Source organism: Epinephelus moara, chromosome 19 (assembly GCF_006386435.1).
Source record: "Epinephelus moara isolate mb chromosome 19, YSFRI_EMoa_1.0, whole genome shotgun sequence".
Lineage (NCBI taxonomy): Eukaryota > Metazoa > Chordata > Actinopteri > Perciformes > Serranidae > Epinephelus > Epinephelus moara.
Window position 1 is genome coordinate 33,536,681 of NC_065524.1, and position 20,669 is coordinate 33,557,349.

At 40.1% G+C, this 20,669-nt stretch overlaps 1 protein-coding gene across 1 annotated transcript in view; it reads left to right on the plus strand.

Moving 5' to 3' along the window:
- kcnh1a (potassium voltage-gated channel, subfamily H (eag-related), member 1a) overlaps window positions 1-16,688 on the plus strand; it is a 73,715-nt gene extending 57,027 nt beyond the window's left edge. Inside the window, exons 11-13 of the mRNA XM_050070873.1 lie at window positions 3,600-3,852; window positions 6,598-6,794; window positions 15,819-16,688. Of these exons, the coding sequence (XP_049926830.1) occupies window positions 3,600-3,852; window positions 6,598-6,794; window positions 15,819-16,688 (1,320 nt within the window). The remainder of the gene's footprint in view (window positions 1-3,599; window positions 3,853-6,597; window positions 6,795-15,818) is intronic.
- The last annotated feature ends 3,981 nt before the right edge of the window (window positions 16,689-20,669 follow it).

Consider the following 20,669-nt stretch of genomic DNA (forward strand, 5'->3'; position numbering starts at 1 on the left):
TCATGTCTCTACGACATACGGGGCATGAGATATGCCCATTCAAAGTTTGCAATTTCAATCGGTTGCTACAGCGCCCCCCTTTGGCCAATTGATGTAATATTGCTTCATTCGCATCCTCCCATGACCCTCTACCACTGTGCCAAATTTCACATGGATTGACCAAGTCAGTGAGGAGAAAAACGTGGAACAGACAGACAGACAGACAGACAGAGTTTTCATCATTATATAGTAAGATATCAGATGTAGCATCATTTGTGTGATATGAATACTATATAAAAAGAATTCTGGATTGTATATGATAGAGTTCACATAATGTTTTGTTGTTGGCTGAAGAACAACCCCATGCCGTTGATGCTCCCTGAACATTTCTGTATAAAACAGCCATTTTTCATTGTTAATTTGTTTTGTAGAAACTGTCAGGTTATTCTGTGGCAAAATGTAGCAGCCTATTATCTAAAGCAGACAGTGTTATGGCGTTTATGGCACAGTTACCAGCGGCCATCCTGCCGAATTGAGATGATGCTGAAATGATTTGAGTGTGTGGAAATTAAGCATTTAAAGCTGGCAGCGGATAGATTGAACCAGTGCTGCCTGATTGATTCGAAGCCAGAAAGCATTCATATCGCTGCGTCCCATTTAAATCCACCTGTCCAAAATCCAATCATGGAAAAAGTTTTATTATTTCACAGCAAATTAGAAACATAACTTCTAATAAGGCAGGGGTTTTGTCACAAGGGAATCTGTATTCAAAATCAAACTGTGATACTTATTGTGTCCTTTTTATATGTTAAGCTAGCAGTGCATCGATGTATTATTTATCTGTCTGGCCTCAGGCCACCCTAAAGGGTCTAAAAATGGCATATAATCCCTCTCTGCTTGACATTCATCTTCAAAGAGATTTGTTTTAAAGGCAGAGCCCTGCGACGGCCTGGCATCCTGTTGATTAGGTGTACTTGAACAACATACTGCCACTCAGTGACACACTGCAGAGAGGCAGCTTCATATCTGATCTTCTTATGAAATTTAATAATCAAACATAATTTATACTGGACATATTCAGTCCCAACCGATAGATAATCAGCTCTGAGTGAGGTATTTTCCAAAGCTAATGAAAAAGAAAGAAGCTTCAACTGTTTTTTGTTGTATAAAAATACACCCAAGTCTTTTAGTGACAGTTAACTCTTTTTTTTCTTTGAGAACAATAACTTCACAAAGACTTGGAGGCAGATACTGTGGAAAATTAATTGGAGACTTTAGAGCACATTTGTTTAGAGCTTTCAAAATCATACACAATAACAAGTGCAGAAATATTAAGCCTGTGTAGACCTGGTATCAACATGCACAACTGGACAGCGCTAAATACAAGTGTAAACGACCACCAAGGCACATTGAGATCCGATCACTCAATGCACTTACCGAAGTGGTCTGGGACACATTTGTTTTGTGGTGTAAAGACTAGTGCGTCCTAATGTTGGTGAAGATTCTCAGTCATCCAGGTCATGTTAATCTTAAGTGATATATTGTAGGCAGAGTTCATAGGCTACAACTCTGCACCAGTCTGTTCTTAGTCTGTCTCTTGAATGAGAGGCAAAATATCTTCAAGAAACTCAAGCAAGTCCAGCTGCCTACTATATAGCGCTTAAGAATGTGTCCTGATGCGTCCCTGACAAGGAATACGTCATTAGTGTAGGTCGCGGTGGTTGTTTCGGTGACAGTGTGCTAATGCTCTATAACTTAACCATTTATGTAGTTAGACGAGGTGTTATGTGAGCATCCACCCTTTTGCCCTGAGGAAGGAGACATGTTGAATTCTGCAGACAGCGATATCTCCAGCTGTACCAACAGAACTGCTAACATGCCTAGCAAGCATGCTACAGAGCAGCTAGCAAAAGAGTGGATGTAATAACTGTGCACAGGGGAGTAATGAAATCTGAACACGAGTGGTCAGCTGGCGATGTATGATGTTCACAGATGTTCACAGCGATCAACTTATGTTCAGATCACTGAAACACACGTTGATACCAGGAATCTCTTTTATAAAACAGTGCGTAGGATCCATACTAAAAATGAACGTACAGACAAAGCCAAAAATGGCATGTGTCAAAAAATACTCAACAGTTCCTACAATCATCCTTCCTGCTAATTTTGCATCTCCAAAATGTTCGTAAGCATGGGTCAAAATTTTTCCCATTAAGTCTGTTTTTATAGATCACAACTTCTACGTGGGCAGTGGCATACGCCTCTTTCAGGCTTCCATGGATTTTAGGTACTTCATTCATCACTGCTTCCATGACACCACAGCGGTTCAATACATCCATGCATAAAAGACGAGCATGTCTGACCTGTTTAACATTCTCTTGACAAATTTGACAACTTCTATGACGTTAATCAACAGGAGCACAGGGCGCTTTTCTGTTCACTGCTGTTGACAAGGAAACCAAAGAATGGATGAAGGTTATATTTAATGTCAGTGAACTTGTAACAATTTACCCTCTGGTAATTACTCCAGGATTTGAATTGTTTGGTCTCTGCGTCAGGGAATGCAGGGTTCATTAGGGTGGACAATTTCTTTTTCTTTTTTGGTCATACTTTAGTATCATTTCATGAATCTTACTCAATACGAAGCTCATGTATTGATGACATTTCTCTCTTTTTTTTAATTGAGAAATTATGTGAATAGTTGCGTCGCCCAGTGATACATCAGAATAACAAACTACTGATATATAGTGATATATAGAAATAGATAACAACAACAGTTACAGTACAGGTTTGAATTTTAAAGTATGTTATCGTAATTTCGATGTCTTTGATTCCATTTCATATTCTTTCAGTATTTCAATTTTCCTGTACAGCAACACGAGACAAAGAAAAAAAAAAAAATGATAATAATAATACAAGAAAGAGAAAAAAGGAAAAAAATTACCCACATGCACAACGCCACCCCCCCCCCCCCCCACCCCCCCCGACGACTGTCAGACCTGATACGAAGAAACAACATTCCAGTCGCTTCGTTTCATTGATCTTTTACCATATGATTTTATGATTTGACCACTTAGATCATCTTTTTTCAAACAGTTTCAGATTCAACTTTTGATTTTGATGTTATGGCTCAAAAACCTCTTGAACTGTTTAGATACAGTTTTATATAGGTAACTTGTTTCTGTGTTCTACTTGTTAACAGTAATCAGCTGTAACAGTTGTTTTAAATCTACCTCAGATTTGTAAAATGCTCCGCTGGTGGCAAGTGTTTGTCATGTTCGCACAATAAATAATAGTTTAAACCCACTTAACGTACAGTTAAGGAGTAAAAAACAGTCTTTAAACTCGAAACAAGACATTTCTGGCCATAGTGCCCGGCCCTATGGTGAAGTCGGTCCTTGGCAGCTAACCAATCATGGTCACATATTGTGAAAAACAGAAAGCTATGATTGTCGTTGTCTCTCTATACTGCCATGATTTACAGTCAAATCATGGCAACAGTATGTTACTCTAAGCTCATCTAATGTGACGTCTGATCAGCTGAAGACTGTCCACCACCTCTAAAGTATAATATGAAAAACCAATCATGCAGCTCTTCTCTCTACTCTTGTTTCTTTTAGGTGTTGCAGATTTGTCCGAAGGATATGAGAGCAGATATTTGTGTCCATCTCAACCGGAAGGTGTTCAAAGAGCACCCTGCTTTCCGGCTGGCCAGCGATGGGTGTCTCAGAGCGCTGGCAATGGAGTTTCAGACCATCCACTGCGCCCCTGGCGACCTGATCTACCACGCTGGCGAAAGTGTGGACAGCCTCTGCTTTGTGGTGTCGGGATCACTGGAGGTCATTCAGGATGACGAGGTGGTGGCCATTTTAGGTGAGCGAACAAATCCTGATTCATGTCTTTGCACCAAACTACACTGAGCAATTTGACAAAATTAATAATAGAATTCAACACTGATGTTTATTTCATGAAAGAGTCGGTCAAGACAACTGTCGACGAACCTGCCCCAGATCTGCTCAAGTTTTCAGATTTTCACATTTTATGCAGCTTTAGAAAAGAAAGTGACAGAGAGGCGAAGATCTAAGATGCAGATGTGCTGCTGCAGTATTTTGCTGCTGTCTTAATTCGTTACCTTAGAAACACATTAATGCCGAAAAAGCAGTGATGAAGGTGGAAAAACATCTCAGTCAAACTGGCCTCCGGCACTACTCTCACAAAACGGTTTTGCATCATAGTAACATGTTTTTGTGAATTAAAATGCTCTTTTTTTTTTACTTCTCAAAGTGTTTCGGACTGCAGTGAAAACAGATGTTTGGGGATTTGAATTTGGACAAGATTTTGTTTGTCACAGAATCCTCTCAGTCACATAATGAATACGTCTGGATATTCAGCATATTGACACACAGACTGGAGCCCTGTGGCAATAAAGTGAGACCCTGAGTATAATTTGGACGCTGCCCGCCTCTGTGAAGTACTCTAAACTGTAGTAACCCACACCTAATCCATAAGGATATAACCAGACTAATTGCCAACTGCTTTGAAATTTCTGATATTTATGATCCCAGTTCCTCTTCCTTTGCACCTTGATGCGATCTAACAGCGGAGGCTAAATTTTTATTCATCAATATACTGAAAAAAAGAATCATTCTTATTCCTCTTTAAATCCCTGCAGAGTTATTTCCCTTTTAAAACTTAATTTTAATTTGCCAAATAATTGATCTTGTGAATAATGGATGGCGTGCTCTGGCGGGTCCTGTGACACCATCTTGGCTGGTTTTCATCAATAAACTGCTATCGGATCCTTTTGGAGCAATCAATATGCTGTCAGGCTAATACCATTGACCCAGGTGGAGACTGTAACGGAGCCTGAAGTGATAAACAAGTTACTACTATGAATCACATTCTCATTAGCCTAATGGCACCGTAAAGCCGAAACAACATGTAAAGTGCACAAGCAAGACGGACAGTCGAATTTAATCCTCGACTGGTTCTCTTTGTCTTCTCATCCCTCAGACTGCTGACAAACAGGAACTCTACAGTACATGTTAGTAATCACTGAAACTCATCTGGATTTGCAACTTGATCGTTTTTACAGGCTGCATTGTACACAGCTTTTCATCCTGTGGTTCAAAGAAGTAATCAGATGTTTTCAGTCGTGTAAAATTAAACACCTGAATATTTTCTGCAGTCACAGTGTGTGTGAGCAGCTGCTGATTTAGATGTTGATTCCATTGAGTCACAACACGTCATGGGACATATAGTTATTATGGTCACGTTGAGTCTTTCAAACTTTAAATAGTGCTTTCTCTACCTGAGTCACTGGTTTGGTCAGCTCTGACTGGGCTGCACAAATGACGGCATGTTGAGCACTTATAAATACTTAGGTGTCTTAAATTATGAAAAAAACAAACACCTCTTTTAACTCCTTTAGCATATTTTTTCTTTCTAGCAAGCTCTTTTATTTCATCAGGAAGTCCTCTTATGCTGAGTTCACATTACACGATATCAGCCTGATTGGAGCTTGACGCAGCATCGTATGGTTTTGGCTCAGATCATGAATCACAATGAGTGTCGTACGCAATAATGGATCTATGGCGAGCATTTTGGGGTTCAGTATCTTGCTCAAGGATACTTCGACATGCAGACTGGAGGAGCCAGGGATCGAACCACTGATCCTCCCATTGGTGGATGACCCGCTCTATCTCTGAGCCACAGTCGTCCCGTCCCCCAATAATCATCTCGTGTAGTGTGTCATGGTAGACGATAGCCGACGCTTCATCTGGGACGCCTCACGATTTCCTGTCAGAAAGTCTAGCATGATTGATTTTGTTTTTGTCGTTCACGACTCCTCCCGTCACAGTTTGACCAATAGCAACGCAGAGTGATCTGCTGCCGTAGACAACTGTACGGCAATTTTCTATTTCTATTTTTAATTCGCTCCAATTTGCCTTGATAAAGTTAACGCATTACGCCGTCATTTCAAACACCTCCTGTATCTGTTTCAAATTAAAAGCCCCTTATAACCTCGGTTGAGAGAATCCCTTTATTTTCTAAAAAGGCTTTTATTGTGAAACATTTGCAGGAACTAGTTGTGGAGGATTCAGTGACTTGCATGTTTGCGTACGGTACTTCAGATGTAGCTCTGCCCATCTGGTGGCACTTTATATGTTACTACAGCAACATTTCGGCTTGCGCATGAACAGACACAGTGACTGAAACAATAGTAATAATAATAAAAATAGGACAAGAATAACCTGATGACATCATGCATGTTGTGAAATATGACCCCACAATCTTGTAATCTGACATAGTGACTCTCAGAGTGGACAAAAACGTTGTGTAGTGTGAACCTTATAACAATAATTTCCTGGAAATAAGTTAATATATTTTGGTCCACATGGCCTGCAGCTTTTCCAGATTTATTTGTTTGTATTCTGTTTTGTGTTATAACAATACAAATAAATACAAATAAAGTGTTTTAAAAAACCCCATTGACTTCAAGACAAGGGGACAAGGAGTGCAAAAATTTCCAGGTTTTAGGATTCATTCCTGGGGCCTTTACTGGTTTACATTCCTGGAAGAACTTCCTGGTTTAAACTGTGTGTCCTCTCTCTGCAGGTAAAGGTGACGTATTTGGGGATGTTTTCTGGAAGGAGGTGACTCTCGCTCAAGCCTGCGCCAACGTCCGAGCTCTGACCTACTGCGACCTCCACGTCATCAAGCGTGACGCCCTGCAGAAGGTGCTGGAGTTCTACACGGCGTTTTCCAACCACTTCTCAAGAAACCTGCTGCTCACTTACAACCTGCGAAAGAGGGTGAGTGACTCTTCAAATAGCAACAAGAAAGAACGAGTTATAGTCGACTCAGTTCAGACTTGGATTTTACACGGCACTTTTAACGTCTGAAGACTCTCCTGTTTCCACAGCAGCTGTACTTGTGTAGAATGTTAAATAAAAGACATTAGTTCAAACTGAAAACTCAGAGGTTACAAAAACACTGACAGCTCTATGTTTGTACATAAGTTAGATTCATTTTCCCATCACACTATAGTGGAAGAATAGCTCGAGCTGTTTGATTTTTATCTCGATTTTGAGACTGACAGCAGAAGAACACAATTGTGTTGGGCAGAGAAGAGAAGCAGCATGTCCCACTGGTTTGTTATTGAATCATTTGTATGAGATTCTTTGCATGTCACATATAATAGACGCATATGTCTCCAATGGCAGATGGTGCATTTTTGATTGAGGCCACACAGCGAGTCGTTTGCATTATTTCACCATGACGGTCTTTCCAGATGTTGCAACAGTCTCAGAGTAATTTCCTCGAGGGACTGATGAAGTCTTCTTATTATATCAACTGTCAGGGTTATTATGAATAATACAACAGATCACTCTGGCCCAGCAATCAGACTTTCAAAGACATCTTTCATCAGAGCTTATAATTCCCATAAACCATGGATAGATGGGCCTGATGAAAAGGCAACAGTGAGTAAGACATCCATCTTTACTGAAACCTAGTATTTGTTATTCCCAAATAGAAACTCTACACAATACATACAGTATTTATTGTGTGAGAGACGCTTAGCTTTAGCTTTGTTGATGCATAACCAGGCATCACATGAAAGTTTGATTGATATCTTAATAAAATACATATACAGCAGTTCATAGCCTCTATCCAGTGAATTAGCACCCCATGAATGGCATCAGAACACTACGTACTTAAAGTAAAGTTACCTAATTTAGGTTTAGTAACGTAGGTTAGGTTTAGGAAAAGGAACATGGTTGCGCATCGCCATATTACGTACTACACATAAAGTTATATAGTGAAGGTAAATTTAGGTAAGTTGGGTTTAGGAAATTAAAGGTACATAGGTTAGGTTTTAGAAAAGAAACATGGTTGGGCATCATGTTACGTACTAAATGTAGGGTTACGTAGGTTAGGTTTAGGAAAGTAAAGTTACTAAGGTTAGGTTTCGGAAAAGAAACATGGTTGGATATCGTCAATTTACATACTAAACTTAAAGTTATGCAAGTTAGGTTTCGAAAAGTAAAGTTATGCAGGTTAGATTTAGGAAAAGAAACATAGTTGGACGTCATCACATTATGTACTAAACATAAAGTTACGCAGGTTAGGTTTAGGAAAAAACAGGTTTGGCATCATCATGTTACAGACTAAATATAAAATTACATACTTAACGTAAGGTCAGGTAAATTAGGTTTAAGAAAGTAAAGGTTACATAGGTGAGATTTGGGAAAAGAAACATGGTTGGGTGTTGTCACGATACATACCTAACGTTAAGTTCAGAACTTTATGCAGATTACGTAGGTTAGGTTTAGGAAAAGAAACACGACGACAATGCATTTAAATAACTTAAAGTTCACTTGAGCCCCGTTCCACCAGACTTTTGGTATAGTACCTTTTGAAACAAAAGTAACCTGTGAGATATGGTACCTAGACCCTAGAGTTTCCACCGCAAACAGTAATCTTTCATGTGAGCGGAGTTGTTATCACTCACTGCTTCGTCCAGCATTCACTGTATTTCCTCCTTTATCAGTCTGCACCTCGTTTATTGTCCACAGAACGAGGCACGCCGACGTTTTCAGAACAAAATAAAACAGGCTGCAGTGAGAGTCTCTCTCCATGGGATATTTAAAAATATCAGGCAAGCTCAGGGGTTTAGTGTTGCCAGATCCCACAGGCTCCAAATTAATATATATTTTTAAATGCTTAAAGATCCACTCATTACTAAAAGTGTGTGTCATCCAAGAGAGACAACAAAAAAACTAACTGAATGGTCAAAGTTGTCATATTGAACTTTAAGGTGTGCTGATGGATTCATGTTGTCAACTCATGCATTTAGTAACATTAAAACTAAAGGTTCCACTTTAAAAGTCGCCGGCAGACGGTCCAGTGAATTATTTTTCTCAGACTCCAGCTGCTGTGAGAGGCAGCAAAACATCCTTTCATTTTATAGTTACAGTTTACTACTAAAACTCTCCACAGTATGAACAGTGGTTACCTGAGCCTCAAAACCAGACACAACTCAGCCCTGAGCAGAGTGACCATCCTCTACTGACCAATCAGACTGCAGTGTTCACAGCTCCACCTTTTAGTACCAGATCTGTGTGCCAGGTACCCCAACAGAGGGGGGGACCAAAAATGGGTTCCATTAGTACCATCCACAACTTTTCACAGTGGAAACGCAAAGAAAAGCATACTGAAACGTACCGTACTGATTTGTGGAAACAGGGCTTTGGTTTCACACGGAACCTGAACACTGGTCTCCTGGGGAAAAGTCCTGTGTTTGTTTGACCCACCCAACCTTGCTCCTTAACATGGAGTTTTGCTTGTTATACGACTTCCTTTTTTACCCCCATCAGCGCGTGTTCGCAGCCTTCCTGATGACATATACAAATTCTGGTGCGTTACTTTTCATCGGTACGAAGAGTGCATGAGAACAGCCTGAGATGATAATGACTGTACCCCTTACCTTATTTTAAAATCAGTGATGAACATAGTGATGGATGCCCTTTTGCAAAATATCTCTCACAATGAAATGTATAATCAAATGTCAAAGAGCAGGTTTGTTCATGTAAACAATTTAAAATGAGTCAGCTCTCTTTACACTATATATATATATATATATATATATACATATATGTATGTAAATGGCGAGGAAACAGCCTTTACAGAGAGTAGGTAAACATATTGTATTTCTCTCCCTCTAAAACAAAAAAAAAGTTAAATGGATTTTCAACTCCTTTTGACCTGTTAGTCCTCGTCTGGGCAGACCATTATTTTTAATGAGAGCTTGAACTTCAAGTGGACATCCTGCACTGTGTTTTTATTTTCGTGACGAGTCATAATTGCTCTGATGTTTTGGTTGTTTTCCCATAGGTCACATAGTAATATGTGTGGGCGAGTACAATGACGGCTTTTCTTTCTACTGCTGCTAAGGGTAAAGCTTTTCTCTCTCTGTTTAGCCACAGTGGCTGTCGCTGCTCATGTTAAAGGAATAGTTTGACATTTTGGGAAATACGCTCTGTTGTGTACATGTACATGCTGAGAGTTAGATAAAACAATTGATAACTGCTCTTGTGTTTGTCAGTTAATTATGAAGCTACAGCCAGGAGACTGTTTGGAGCACAAAGCCTGAAAGCAGGGGGAAACAGCTCGCCTGGCTATGTTATGTTCTGGCGTCTCATCGACATGCAAATGAAGTTCTAACTCACTAAAGCAAAGATTTTTTAAAAAGTCTTCTAAGGTGCAGATTTTTCAACACTTGAGTAACAGTTTGAGTCTTTTCATGTAAAACGGACTGTTTAGGAAACACTGGTGTCATCTCTTCAATTTGTGCATGCCTATTGTTACTTTGGCTGAATCCAAATTTCCACTTTCTGGACTTGCGGACTGAGCCCTCGCAGACTTCAGTTGTACATAGTGATGTATTTACTGTCATCACGTAAAGTCTGGGAGGGCAGAGACTGCAAGCGGCTGATAGACAGCCCTCGAGACTGTTTTACTCGTTGCCATGGAAAGTTTTGCTGCTGTCGTGTTCATATATGTGTCATATAAGTTGATGAACAGTGCTGAACTCATCTGTTCATGCAGATAACAAGACATAAATCCCATGTAAAGCCTTTTTTGTTGTATTTCGGCCAATTTTTTAGCCTAATTCATTGCACAGCCTGATGGGCCACAATAATAAAATGCATTATCAGTCCCTCTACAGCCTAGACTTAAACATATCTCTGTATCATGATGTGGCTGAATATTATTTCTGGCCTACACAATTTAAGTAGCATTTAAATAGGCCTAACTATCAATAACTATTGCAATAAATTATGGGTTATTAAATCAGTGTAGTCTGCTGAAGTCTGCACCCCAAGTGGACTCTCTGGATGTCTGCAGAAAGTCCACTTGAGGCCCCATGTGGACTGGTTGAATTGTGGATTTGGACAGCCCTAAGCACTCCCAGACTTCCCTGCAAATTGCGCGAGTCTGAAAGTGCGGTGAAGTCTGGACATTTGGATTCAGCCTTTGTGTAATGAACAGGCAATGTTTTTGCTCCACCTTAGCAGCCATGGTTTAATGTCTGCCAGAAATGGCAGTTTTGGATCAGGCCCAGTCAAGCCAGCAGATGGTGGGACACTTTTGAGAGTGAGATTAAGTGAGAGATGTGGAATGTAACGACATTGTTAGCATGTCTAGAACTTGACTGGATTGTTTGCGTGAGCTCCTTAATCCATGTAAGTCCAGTAAGTGTTGAAAAAGGTAATTTTAGACTGTACAGTTTACGAACTTTATGACAATAGGAGGCTGCTGAAAACAGCAAATGCCAGTAAACATTTGGGGTTGTTTTTGTGTTCTAGTGTGGACAGAGATATTTTTTAGGGCTGTAGTCTCCTGGTCGACTAGTCAATTATTTGGTCGCTATGCTCTCATCCGACTTAATTCTCATTAGTCGAATAATCACCGTGTTACTTTCATAAGGAGAAAAGTGCTACATCAATAGCTTTCCAGGATTAATCCATTATTTCCTGCGGCGGGGGGACTGTCAGTAAAGCCTCCACTAAAATAGCATTTAAAGTCTTGTGTGTGATCTATCCTTCAGGGATTTATATTTCGGGATTTATCCTGGCTTCATATGAGCAGAGGAAATCTCCGCTCGTCGCTAAGCTAATTTATACAGTGTAAAATGCCATAGGCTGGAGCTAATAATGTTAGCATGTTGTATTTGTTTGGAAAACACGTTTAGTATAAGACAGTTGTTTTGTCGGTGAATGTTGTGAGTTGTAATGGAGCCACATGGAGTGCCGTTACCTTTGTTGAATGTTGCTGTTGTCCCTGGTTTCATATGAGAAGAGGAAAAGATCGCTAGACGCTAGGCTAATTTATACAATGTACAATGCCATAGGCTTGTGCTAATAACATTAGCATGTTGTATTTGTGGGGAAAATGTGTCCAGATAAAGACAAGTGTTTGTCAGTTCTGTGATTTGTAGTGAAGCTGATTTGCGTACTTGTGTTTGAAATTGTCTCTATTAAGCCATGTTTAATGTGTGTTTTGAATCAACTATATAAATAAAGTTTGATTTGAACTAAACTTTACAGCACTTAACACAGTCCTTCACCGGCGACTAGTGTTTTGGAGGTGTAACTGCAGAGTGACAGACACACCACCACAGAAGTAAAAATAACGTGCAGATTTTTTTTCCCCATGACTAATCGATTAGTTGAAGATTATGTGCGACTTTAGTCAACCAAGATTTTCTTTGGTTGACTACAGCCCTAATATTTTTTACAACAGAGGTTGTGTGGACGGAGTTGTTTCGTTTTTTTTTTTTTTTTAAAGAAGGGGGAAAATTTACGTTTCCAAAAATATAGGCTGCACATGTCAACAAAGCCTCAAGGTACAAAAATCCACACTTCATCATACCGGTAAGCTAACTGCCTCCTGGCTGTAGCTAACAGATGATACGAGAGTGGCATTGATCTTTTCATCTAACTTTTAGCAAAAAATCAAATAAGTGTATTTCCCAAAATGTGTCTGCTACCTGAAACATTAAACACACGATTCCTTTAGAAAATGCATATTTGCTAGATTTAAAAACAAAAAAATAAAAGTGTCTAACCGGGGTCAAACTCAAGGCTACAACAATATGTCATACAGAAACACAGTTCCATTAAACAGCCGCCATATATTAAAGCCACTCTTGTGTCCTTCATTCAGAAATGAACAGCTGTGATCAACAACTCAAGTGTGGCTACCAATCATTACCTCATTCATAATAAGGTTAGCCTGCCCAAGAGAGTGCAAGCGAGATTGAATTGCTTGCATATGAAGAGGCAATCTCATCTGCTGCATTAAACTCACTATTCACCAGGGTCCCATACTTTCTGAATGTATACAGCAGGGAAATCCAGAGATGGGGTGAATAAGGAGCCAAATGGTGCCTTCAAATGGAGCTTGTGAGGATGTGTTTCCGACTTGGGAAATCTGGCACATGATATGTTCGACATTCAAGTGGCTCAAGTTGTGAGAGCAGTGTTGCTATGAGACTGAGGAGGAAAATGGATGTTGTCTTGTCCTTTCAAAGATTATGGATGATTTCATTGTAGCAATAAACACGAGAAGAGCCGATGGCAAAAATTGGAGCTTTTGGAAAACTTCCGCTTTTAAAGACATGAAAAACCACGTCAGTTTATTATTTAAATCCTTGACTCTTCTGATGAATACAGTTTCCAGGAGCTGAAACTTAATAGCTTTTTCCAGAGCTTTCAACCGTATCACTCAGCTATTGTAGAGTTGCATCTGCTGACATGCTGTAGAAGCTGTTTGATTTCATTCATAACACTTTAAGGACTTCTCGATTTGGTTTTCATTTACGAAACACACAGCAGTGTTGTTGGCAAAATTGAGACCAAGTTATGACCAAGATCAGATTGTACTGAGAGCGAGACAAGACCAAGACCAGACTGGTGCGAGTCCAACACATCATGACACACTTAGGATAAAATAAAAAACAAACCTCTATCTAAAACATTCCCATAAAAAAAAAAAGATTTCTCATTCACTTCTTTCATTGCCATATTCTGTATCTATATGTGTACGTATCATTGTACCAGGAGAAATATCTTGATAAATTAATCAGCTGTAGTCTTGACTGGTTGTGAAATAAAATCCCAAGTCCCCTTTGTCTGACAAGGATACAAGACTGAGCAAAAATGCAGTCTAATCTGAGATGAGACCTTCTAGAAGTGGTCTCCAGACCAGTCTCAAGATGAAGACTGATCTCAGGTACTACAATACTGTCACACAATCTTGAAGCCCATGTGATACTGTGAAAAGCTCTGCAAAAATCTAGTAAGTGAACCTTGAGTTGTGATTGTTTTGTTGACCTGGTGTTTCCAAGATCAAGAATGAACTGTCATGCATAGCAGTCATTTCTTTTGCATTCAGCAACTACAGCTTCCATGAGGTTTTTTGAAACGGCACGGCAGCAGGCTTTTCTCGCAGAGCCGGCCGCACTGGAAATAGAGCAGTGGGCTGAAGCAGAGCGGTGCGGCATGTCGGCCGGCGCCAGTGTGGGTTTGTTCATAGAATATAATGGAGGCGGGCATTTTGATGCGCTGCGTATGGCGGCGGTATGTGTTGCACTTAAGACTCATTACATTATACATGGGAGATGTAGTTGTTAAATGCTAAAAAATGGACAAAAACTACCCCAGAACATTTAACTATAGAATATGACTTTTATTTAGCCTTTAATTGATGATTTCGGGTCATTTTTTAAGAGACAAGACCAAGTTTCAGACATCAATCCAAAGTACAGAAAGAAAACTGCAAAGCTACAACTACCAAGCAAACATTGAGATGTTGAATGACTGTTGTTTCAATGTCGAATCAAGACGTCTCATTATGGTTCAGAAAGAGTTCCAAATTGACAGCTGTGCCGAAGTCCCCAACGTTATGTGTAACGTGACTTGAACACCGGTCACCTGGGTGAAAGTCTTGAGCTTGACGCATTTATCCACATCAGCTTCCTCTGTATGTGTTGGTTTTGACAATACATTCTCACTCCGACCTCGTCACATATCAACGTTTGGTCATGGACTTTCCACGTGAAAGGTACCCTTGGTGCGTTGGTTGTTGATGTTTTGGGACACCGTGTCAAGTTCTGCCTGTTACATGCATTGTCTTCTTTCAAAATACACCTCTGTTTTCACAGAATTGACGTTTTTTTCCAAAACAACAAAAACACGTGGTTGGGTTTAGGAAGAAAGAACAGGGTTTGGCTTTACTATCTTAGACCGCTCTCTCAGGTGAAAGTGTCCGTGTTTGTTGGACCCATCCACCACCCGCACCTGGACTTTTGCTGCCTTAACTTTCCTCCTTGTCCCGCCACATTTCCCCCTGACACCACCGGGTACCGTTAAACTATTACGGCAACCAGCCCTGTATAATGCCAATGTCAAAGGACGTCTTTTTTCATTGGTTTCTGGCATAAACGTGTTTTTCAGATTTAAAAAATGGGCGCTGAGTAAGCGACTCTGGGTTTAATAGGATATCGAAGGTATGAGACATCCTCACAGCAAGTACTAGCCAATCAGAGGGATAGTAGGGTGGGTCATGACTTTGCTATCCAAGGGAAAGGCAAATTTGCGTTAAGTGATGGTAGACTTTCGATGTGGAGTGAACGTCACAGTGTGGCCATCTGATCACAACCCTGTCACAGCCAAGCAAATAGTCAATGCAATGTTGTTATGTTAAAAAAAACAGCATTTACATTGTTCATAGCAATAATATGATTAATATTTCCTGGTTTGTAATAGAGGGTCTGACTGGACCATTAATGGACGTGGAAACAATGTCACCATCTGCCCGTCCACCTCATAACCACATTGCACTTTTTAGCATCTGGCCAGGACCATTTTTTGGCGAGGGACACAACGTCACCATCCGACCAGTGTTTGCTGGGTATTAATGCAAATGCTGAAAACATAGTTTTCCATTAGCAGCTGTGTGGTAAGTTAAAAGTCTAACGGAGAAGCCAGAGGCATGATATGATCTTTCCCTCTGTATCGTGGGAATAGCCTCTTCAAAGGTGACATTTACAAATGCACACACATTTGACACATTGACAGTCTTCATCACACAAACAGTACAATCAGTCAGAAAGATACACCTGTTCATCTAACTTATTTTTATGTGGTTTTATATTATTTGTTCACTTAAAGAGACTTAGATTGACTTTGAGAGGAGGCATTACAGTATCACTGCTTGTGTTGTTGTTTGTGTTGTGCTTTTAGTCATGAGGACTTTAAATTCTCTTGTAGATCGTGTTCCGAAAGATCAGTGATGTGAAACGAGAGGAAGAGGAGCGACAGAGACGTAAGAATGAAGCCCCTCTGAACTTGCCACCAGATCACCCGGTACGAAAACTCTTCCAACGCTTCCGACAGCAGAAGGAAGCCCGCCTGGTGACTGACAAGCCAGAACTAGATGATCGTGATGTTGAGAAGGGCCCTTTGTACGTCGACATCATGATAGGTAAAGCAGCAGTCACAACCACCAGCATCATCACAGTGACAGAAAGCCCAGCAACACCCTCACCTTCAACGCCTTCATCCTCAGCAACCCCCAACTGTACACCCACAGACAAGGCAAAGCTACAGGTGCCGGCTCCTGTTTCTATTGTAGGAGGCCGAGCGGCTGAACCGGTCAAAGTCAAAGGCTGGGGTCGCTTCAAGGAGTCCATGGCCAAAGCCGACAACTGGAACAAAGTGTCAAAAGCCGAATCCATGGAGACTTTACCTGAACGGACCAAGGTGCACGAGTCACAGATGTCTCTAAAGAAGACAGACTCATGTGACAGCGGTATCACCAAAAGTGACCTGCGCCTGGACAAAGTGGGCGAGTTCCGCATGACGCCCCAGGACCGCAGTCCTGTCCAGCCTCCGGAGACCAGGCACCCCTTCTACCCCATCCCAGAGCAGTCACTCCAGGCCTCGCTTCAGGAGCTCAAGCTGGAGCTGAAGGACGACCTCAAGAACCTGAACGTTCGAATGTCTGGCCTGGAGGCTCAACTCACAGAAGCACTTCAACTCCTCAAAGCGAGGAGATTGAGCTCTGGCTCTCCGCAGCCTCTTTTTGACGTTTCTAGACCTGCGTCACCAGAAGTTGACAAAGAGGACATCTTCTCTTGAAAGATGCAAGTTTAACACATCAGGTTTACTGTGAACTCAGCTGGAATCCAGTAGTATCCAGATTACTTGGATAGCTGAGGCTGCACTGGCCACACCATTTAGATTAGGCAACAGTGCACTCTTTAAGACGCACTGCCTTTATCGTAGGGGTGTAGCTGTCAGTTAGCAAGGGTCATGTTGAGAAGTCGAGGTCGTAGCGCAGATTTTGTTGTCGTAACACTGAACACTCAGAGGTTACAAAAACACTGACAGCTCTATGTTTGTACATAAGTTTGATTTATTTTTCCATCAGACTTTAGTGGAAAAATAGCTCGAGCCGTTTGATTTTATCTCGTTTTTGAGACAGAAGAACACAGTCGTGTCTCTGTTGGGAAGAGAATAGAAGCAGCATGTCCCACTGGTTTGTTATTGAATCATTTGTATGAGATTCTTTGCATGTCACATATAATAGACGTGTGTCTCCAATGGCAGATGGTGCATTTTTGATCGAGGCCACACAGTGAGTCGTTTGCATTAGTTCACCATGACAGTCCTTCCAGATGTCGAAACAGTCTCAGAGTAATTTCCTCAAGCAATTGATGAAGTCTTCTTATTATATCAACTGCCAGGGTTATTATGAATAATACAACACATTACTCTGGCCGAGCATCTTTCATCAGAGCTTATAATTCCCATAAACCATGGATAGATGGGCCTGATGAAAAGGCGGCAGTGAGCAAGATATCCATCTTCTCTGATATCTATAGTTGTTATTCTCATGTAGAGACACTGCAGTCACACATGATACATATATATTGTACGCGAGCCGTGCATTTTTAGCTTTGGTGATGCATAATCAGGTGATCCAGATGATAATGGCTGCAGCCCTTACTTTATTTAAAACTGTCTAGAACATACCGGTAGTGATGAATGCCCTTTTGCACAGTATTTCTTAAAATGAAATGTATTTATAATTTAAATAAAACTTAAAAGTGCAGGTTTGTTCATGTATACAGGCCTACGTGGTCACTGGAACCTATTTTAGTGATGATTTTGAGGTACAGTTTTTACATTTGTTACACCAGTTAGTATGCATGATTTAATGTGTCTGTCTGTCGTCACATTCACACGAGGAAAATAAAACATCATCCAAGGTACAAGTCGACTATTAGGAAGGGACAAAGATGAAAAATGTTGAGGCTGAATGTTTGCAAGGCAGATAATCTCTTTCAGGACTTGCTTTGCTTTATTTTGGGACAATATTCCAACAGGAAAATCTACTTGCTTCTGGTTTCCAATAACTTAACATGTCCCCAGTGTGCATTCAAACTGGGAGATGACCATCAACAACCACGTGCTTACACTGTAGATAACCAGACATTTTTAATTAATTAATACAGAGCACCCATGCTTAAGGAGAAAAAGATTTAACAATTTAATGTAATTGGGTTACCGTAATACTTCAATTAATAGCCCAGGCTATTATTTGCTTAAATCACTGAAGTCAACAGGCCTATATTTGGGACAGGCCTTTAATTTCTTTCACATAAAACTATTGCTCAGTAAAGTAAAGGAAATACAATCAAATTGTTTATTTAAACCAGTATGAATGTTACTTCTATAAAAATTAGGCTTTGAATAACATATCAATTATTAATCATTCATTTGATCTACCTCTGTTTTACGGCCCCCGGCATACCGACACGACACCACTTTATCCTGTTAAAACAATAGGATTATTTTTGATGATAAACCCTTTTGACTCTTTCACTCAGGGGATCCTTACAGACCAAAGGAATATGAATAAGTTGAGGAATGGACACATATTCTGACTTTCTGACAGCTTCAGAGGTAGGGAGTCACCACTGTTTTTGCCTGTCTCTCTTATTTATCATGCCAGCAAATCTAAATGAAATACAGTCTTCTCTAGTGCTCATGGTTTGAGTAAAATGAATCTAACCGAGCTCAAGTGGGTAGCCAACAACCTGGTTTTAAAAAATCCAAAGAACTTATATAAAAATGACCAGGCCTCTAATTGAGACAGGCCTTTATTTGTCAAAAATGTGTAGCTACACCGGGCTAGTAAAAGGGACTGGGCGTTAAATTGGGACTAGGCTTTTAATTGAAGTATTATGGTATATAAATCACACAAAATTATTATGTATGAATAAACTAAAACACACCAGACGTAGGCAGAGTAATGTTGTGTTCACATGGAATCCGGCGGGAAAAATAAACACATAAACAGTCCAACAAAATGGCAGGACAGTAAAATGAAATACGCTTGATGATATGTTGCGATATTGTTTAGAAAGAGTGGAATGAAATATATCAGATATGTATTGTACTGTTTATTATTTTATGTAGATTTTCTAGTAATGTCCAGTAATTGTCCAGATCGCCCGTGCAGGAGCTACGTCACATCTGGTTGTAAATTCCTTCACAGAGGACGGCATAAAGTTAAAATATTTTAACTTTGAATGGCAATGCCATCTACTGTTGTCATTGCCGGTATTCTCTCCTCTTCTCCTCCCCTAATTTTTCTGCCCTGCTCGGTCACCAAAAATGATATGTGGTTTGCTGTCTCCCTGATTGCATGTGAACTCAGAATAATCCAGTCAAAATAAGATGTATTTATTTATGTATTATTATTTTAGAGTATTGTTTCCAACGTTATAACGACAATCTTTCTTGCCCCATGGCTAAATTATTAAACTGATGGAAGGATTCATCCTAAATTATATTGTTAACCAAAACTAGTCCATACCCATTGAGTATAGCATACCATATCATGACTTAGTCATACCAAAAATTAGAAAAAAAAAACCAACATTGGTCCACAGGGGGAGCCACAGTGATCGGTTGCATTTTAGCCATTTTTAAGTATTTTTCTGTTGTTATAGCGCCACCCAGTTGCCAATTAGAGTTAAATTTCTCCAGTCACCTTGAGGCATCCTGTTCTACATATCTACCAAGTTTAGTAAAAATCGATATGGCGGTTAGGCCTAGATAAGAAATTAGCTCTCTAGCGCCCCCATTTTGTTTGATGGGGTCAATAATGGAGGGGTCCCCTCAGATTATGTGTGGTCATATGCCTACAAAGTTGCGTGGTGATGGGTGAAACCCTTGAGATGTTATACACCTTTATGTGATGAGCCACGCCCTCCGCAATATTCATTGCCTTATAGAAGCTCAGTTTTAGTAAGTTTTCCAACTTTTGCCAAGAGGCAACTTTAGATATTGGTCCCTAGATTATGTTCACCCAGTTTCATGCAGATCGCTCAAACTTCCTAGGAAGAGATCCATTTGAAGTGTTTTCCAAAAATTTCAAAATGGCGGAAAATCTGTATAACCGGAAGTTATGCGTTCTTGAGACAAATTTGTTCCTCATGAGGAGAGGCATCTCTGTGCAAAGTTTCATGTCTCTACGACATACGGGGCATGAGATATGCCCATTCAAAGTTTGCAATTTCAATCGGTTGCTATAGCGCCCCCCTTTGGCCAATTGATGTAATATTGCTTCATTGGCATCCTCCCATGACCCTCTACCACTGTGCCAAATTTCACATGGATTGACCAAGTCAGTGAGGAGAAAAACGTGGAACAGACACACACAGACACAGAGTTTTCATCATTATATAGTAAGATATAGTAAGATAAAGTTCAGGAACAAGTAGACAGTATCTTTGGTAAGTGTCATGACTTTCTCTTTAAACTGTATTTTTTGTTTTACATTCAAACACAATTTCACCACAAAGGAAAAATGTAATTTACAGAGCAACAAACTTAGACAATAGCAAAATAGATGTTTAAAATTATTTTCGATGAATGTTTCCAACGTTATACCAACAATCCTTCTTGCCCCACGGCTAAATTATTAAACTGATGGAAGGATTCATCCTAACTTATATTATTAACCAAAATAAATCCGTGTAAATGAATCAGTGTACTATATTGGAAACAAAACAGAGAGTAGACAACAGTAACAGAGGGAGGAAATGT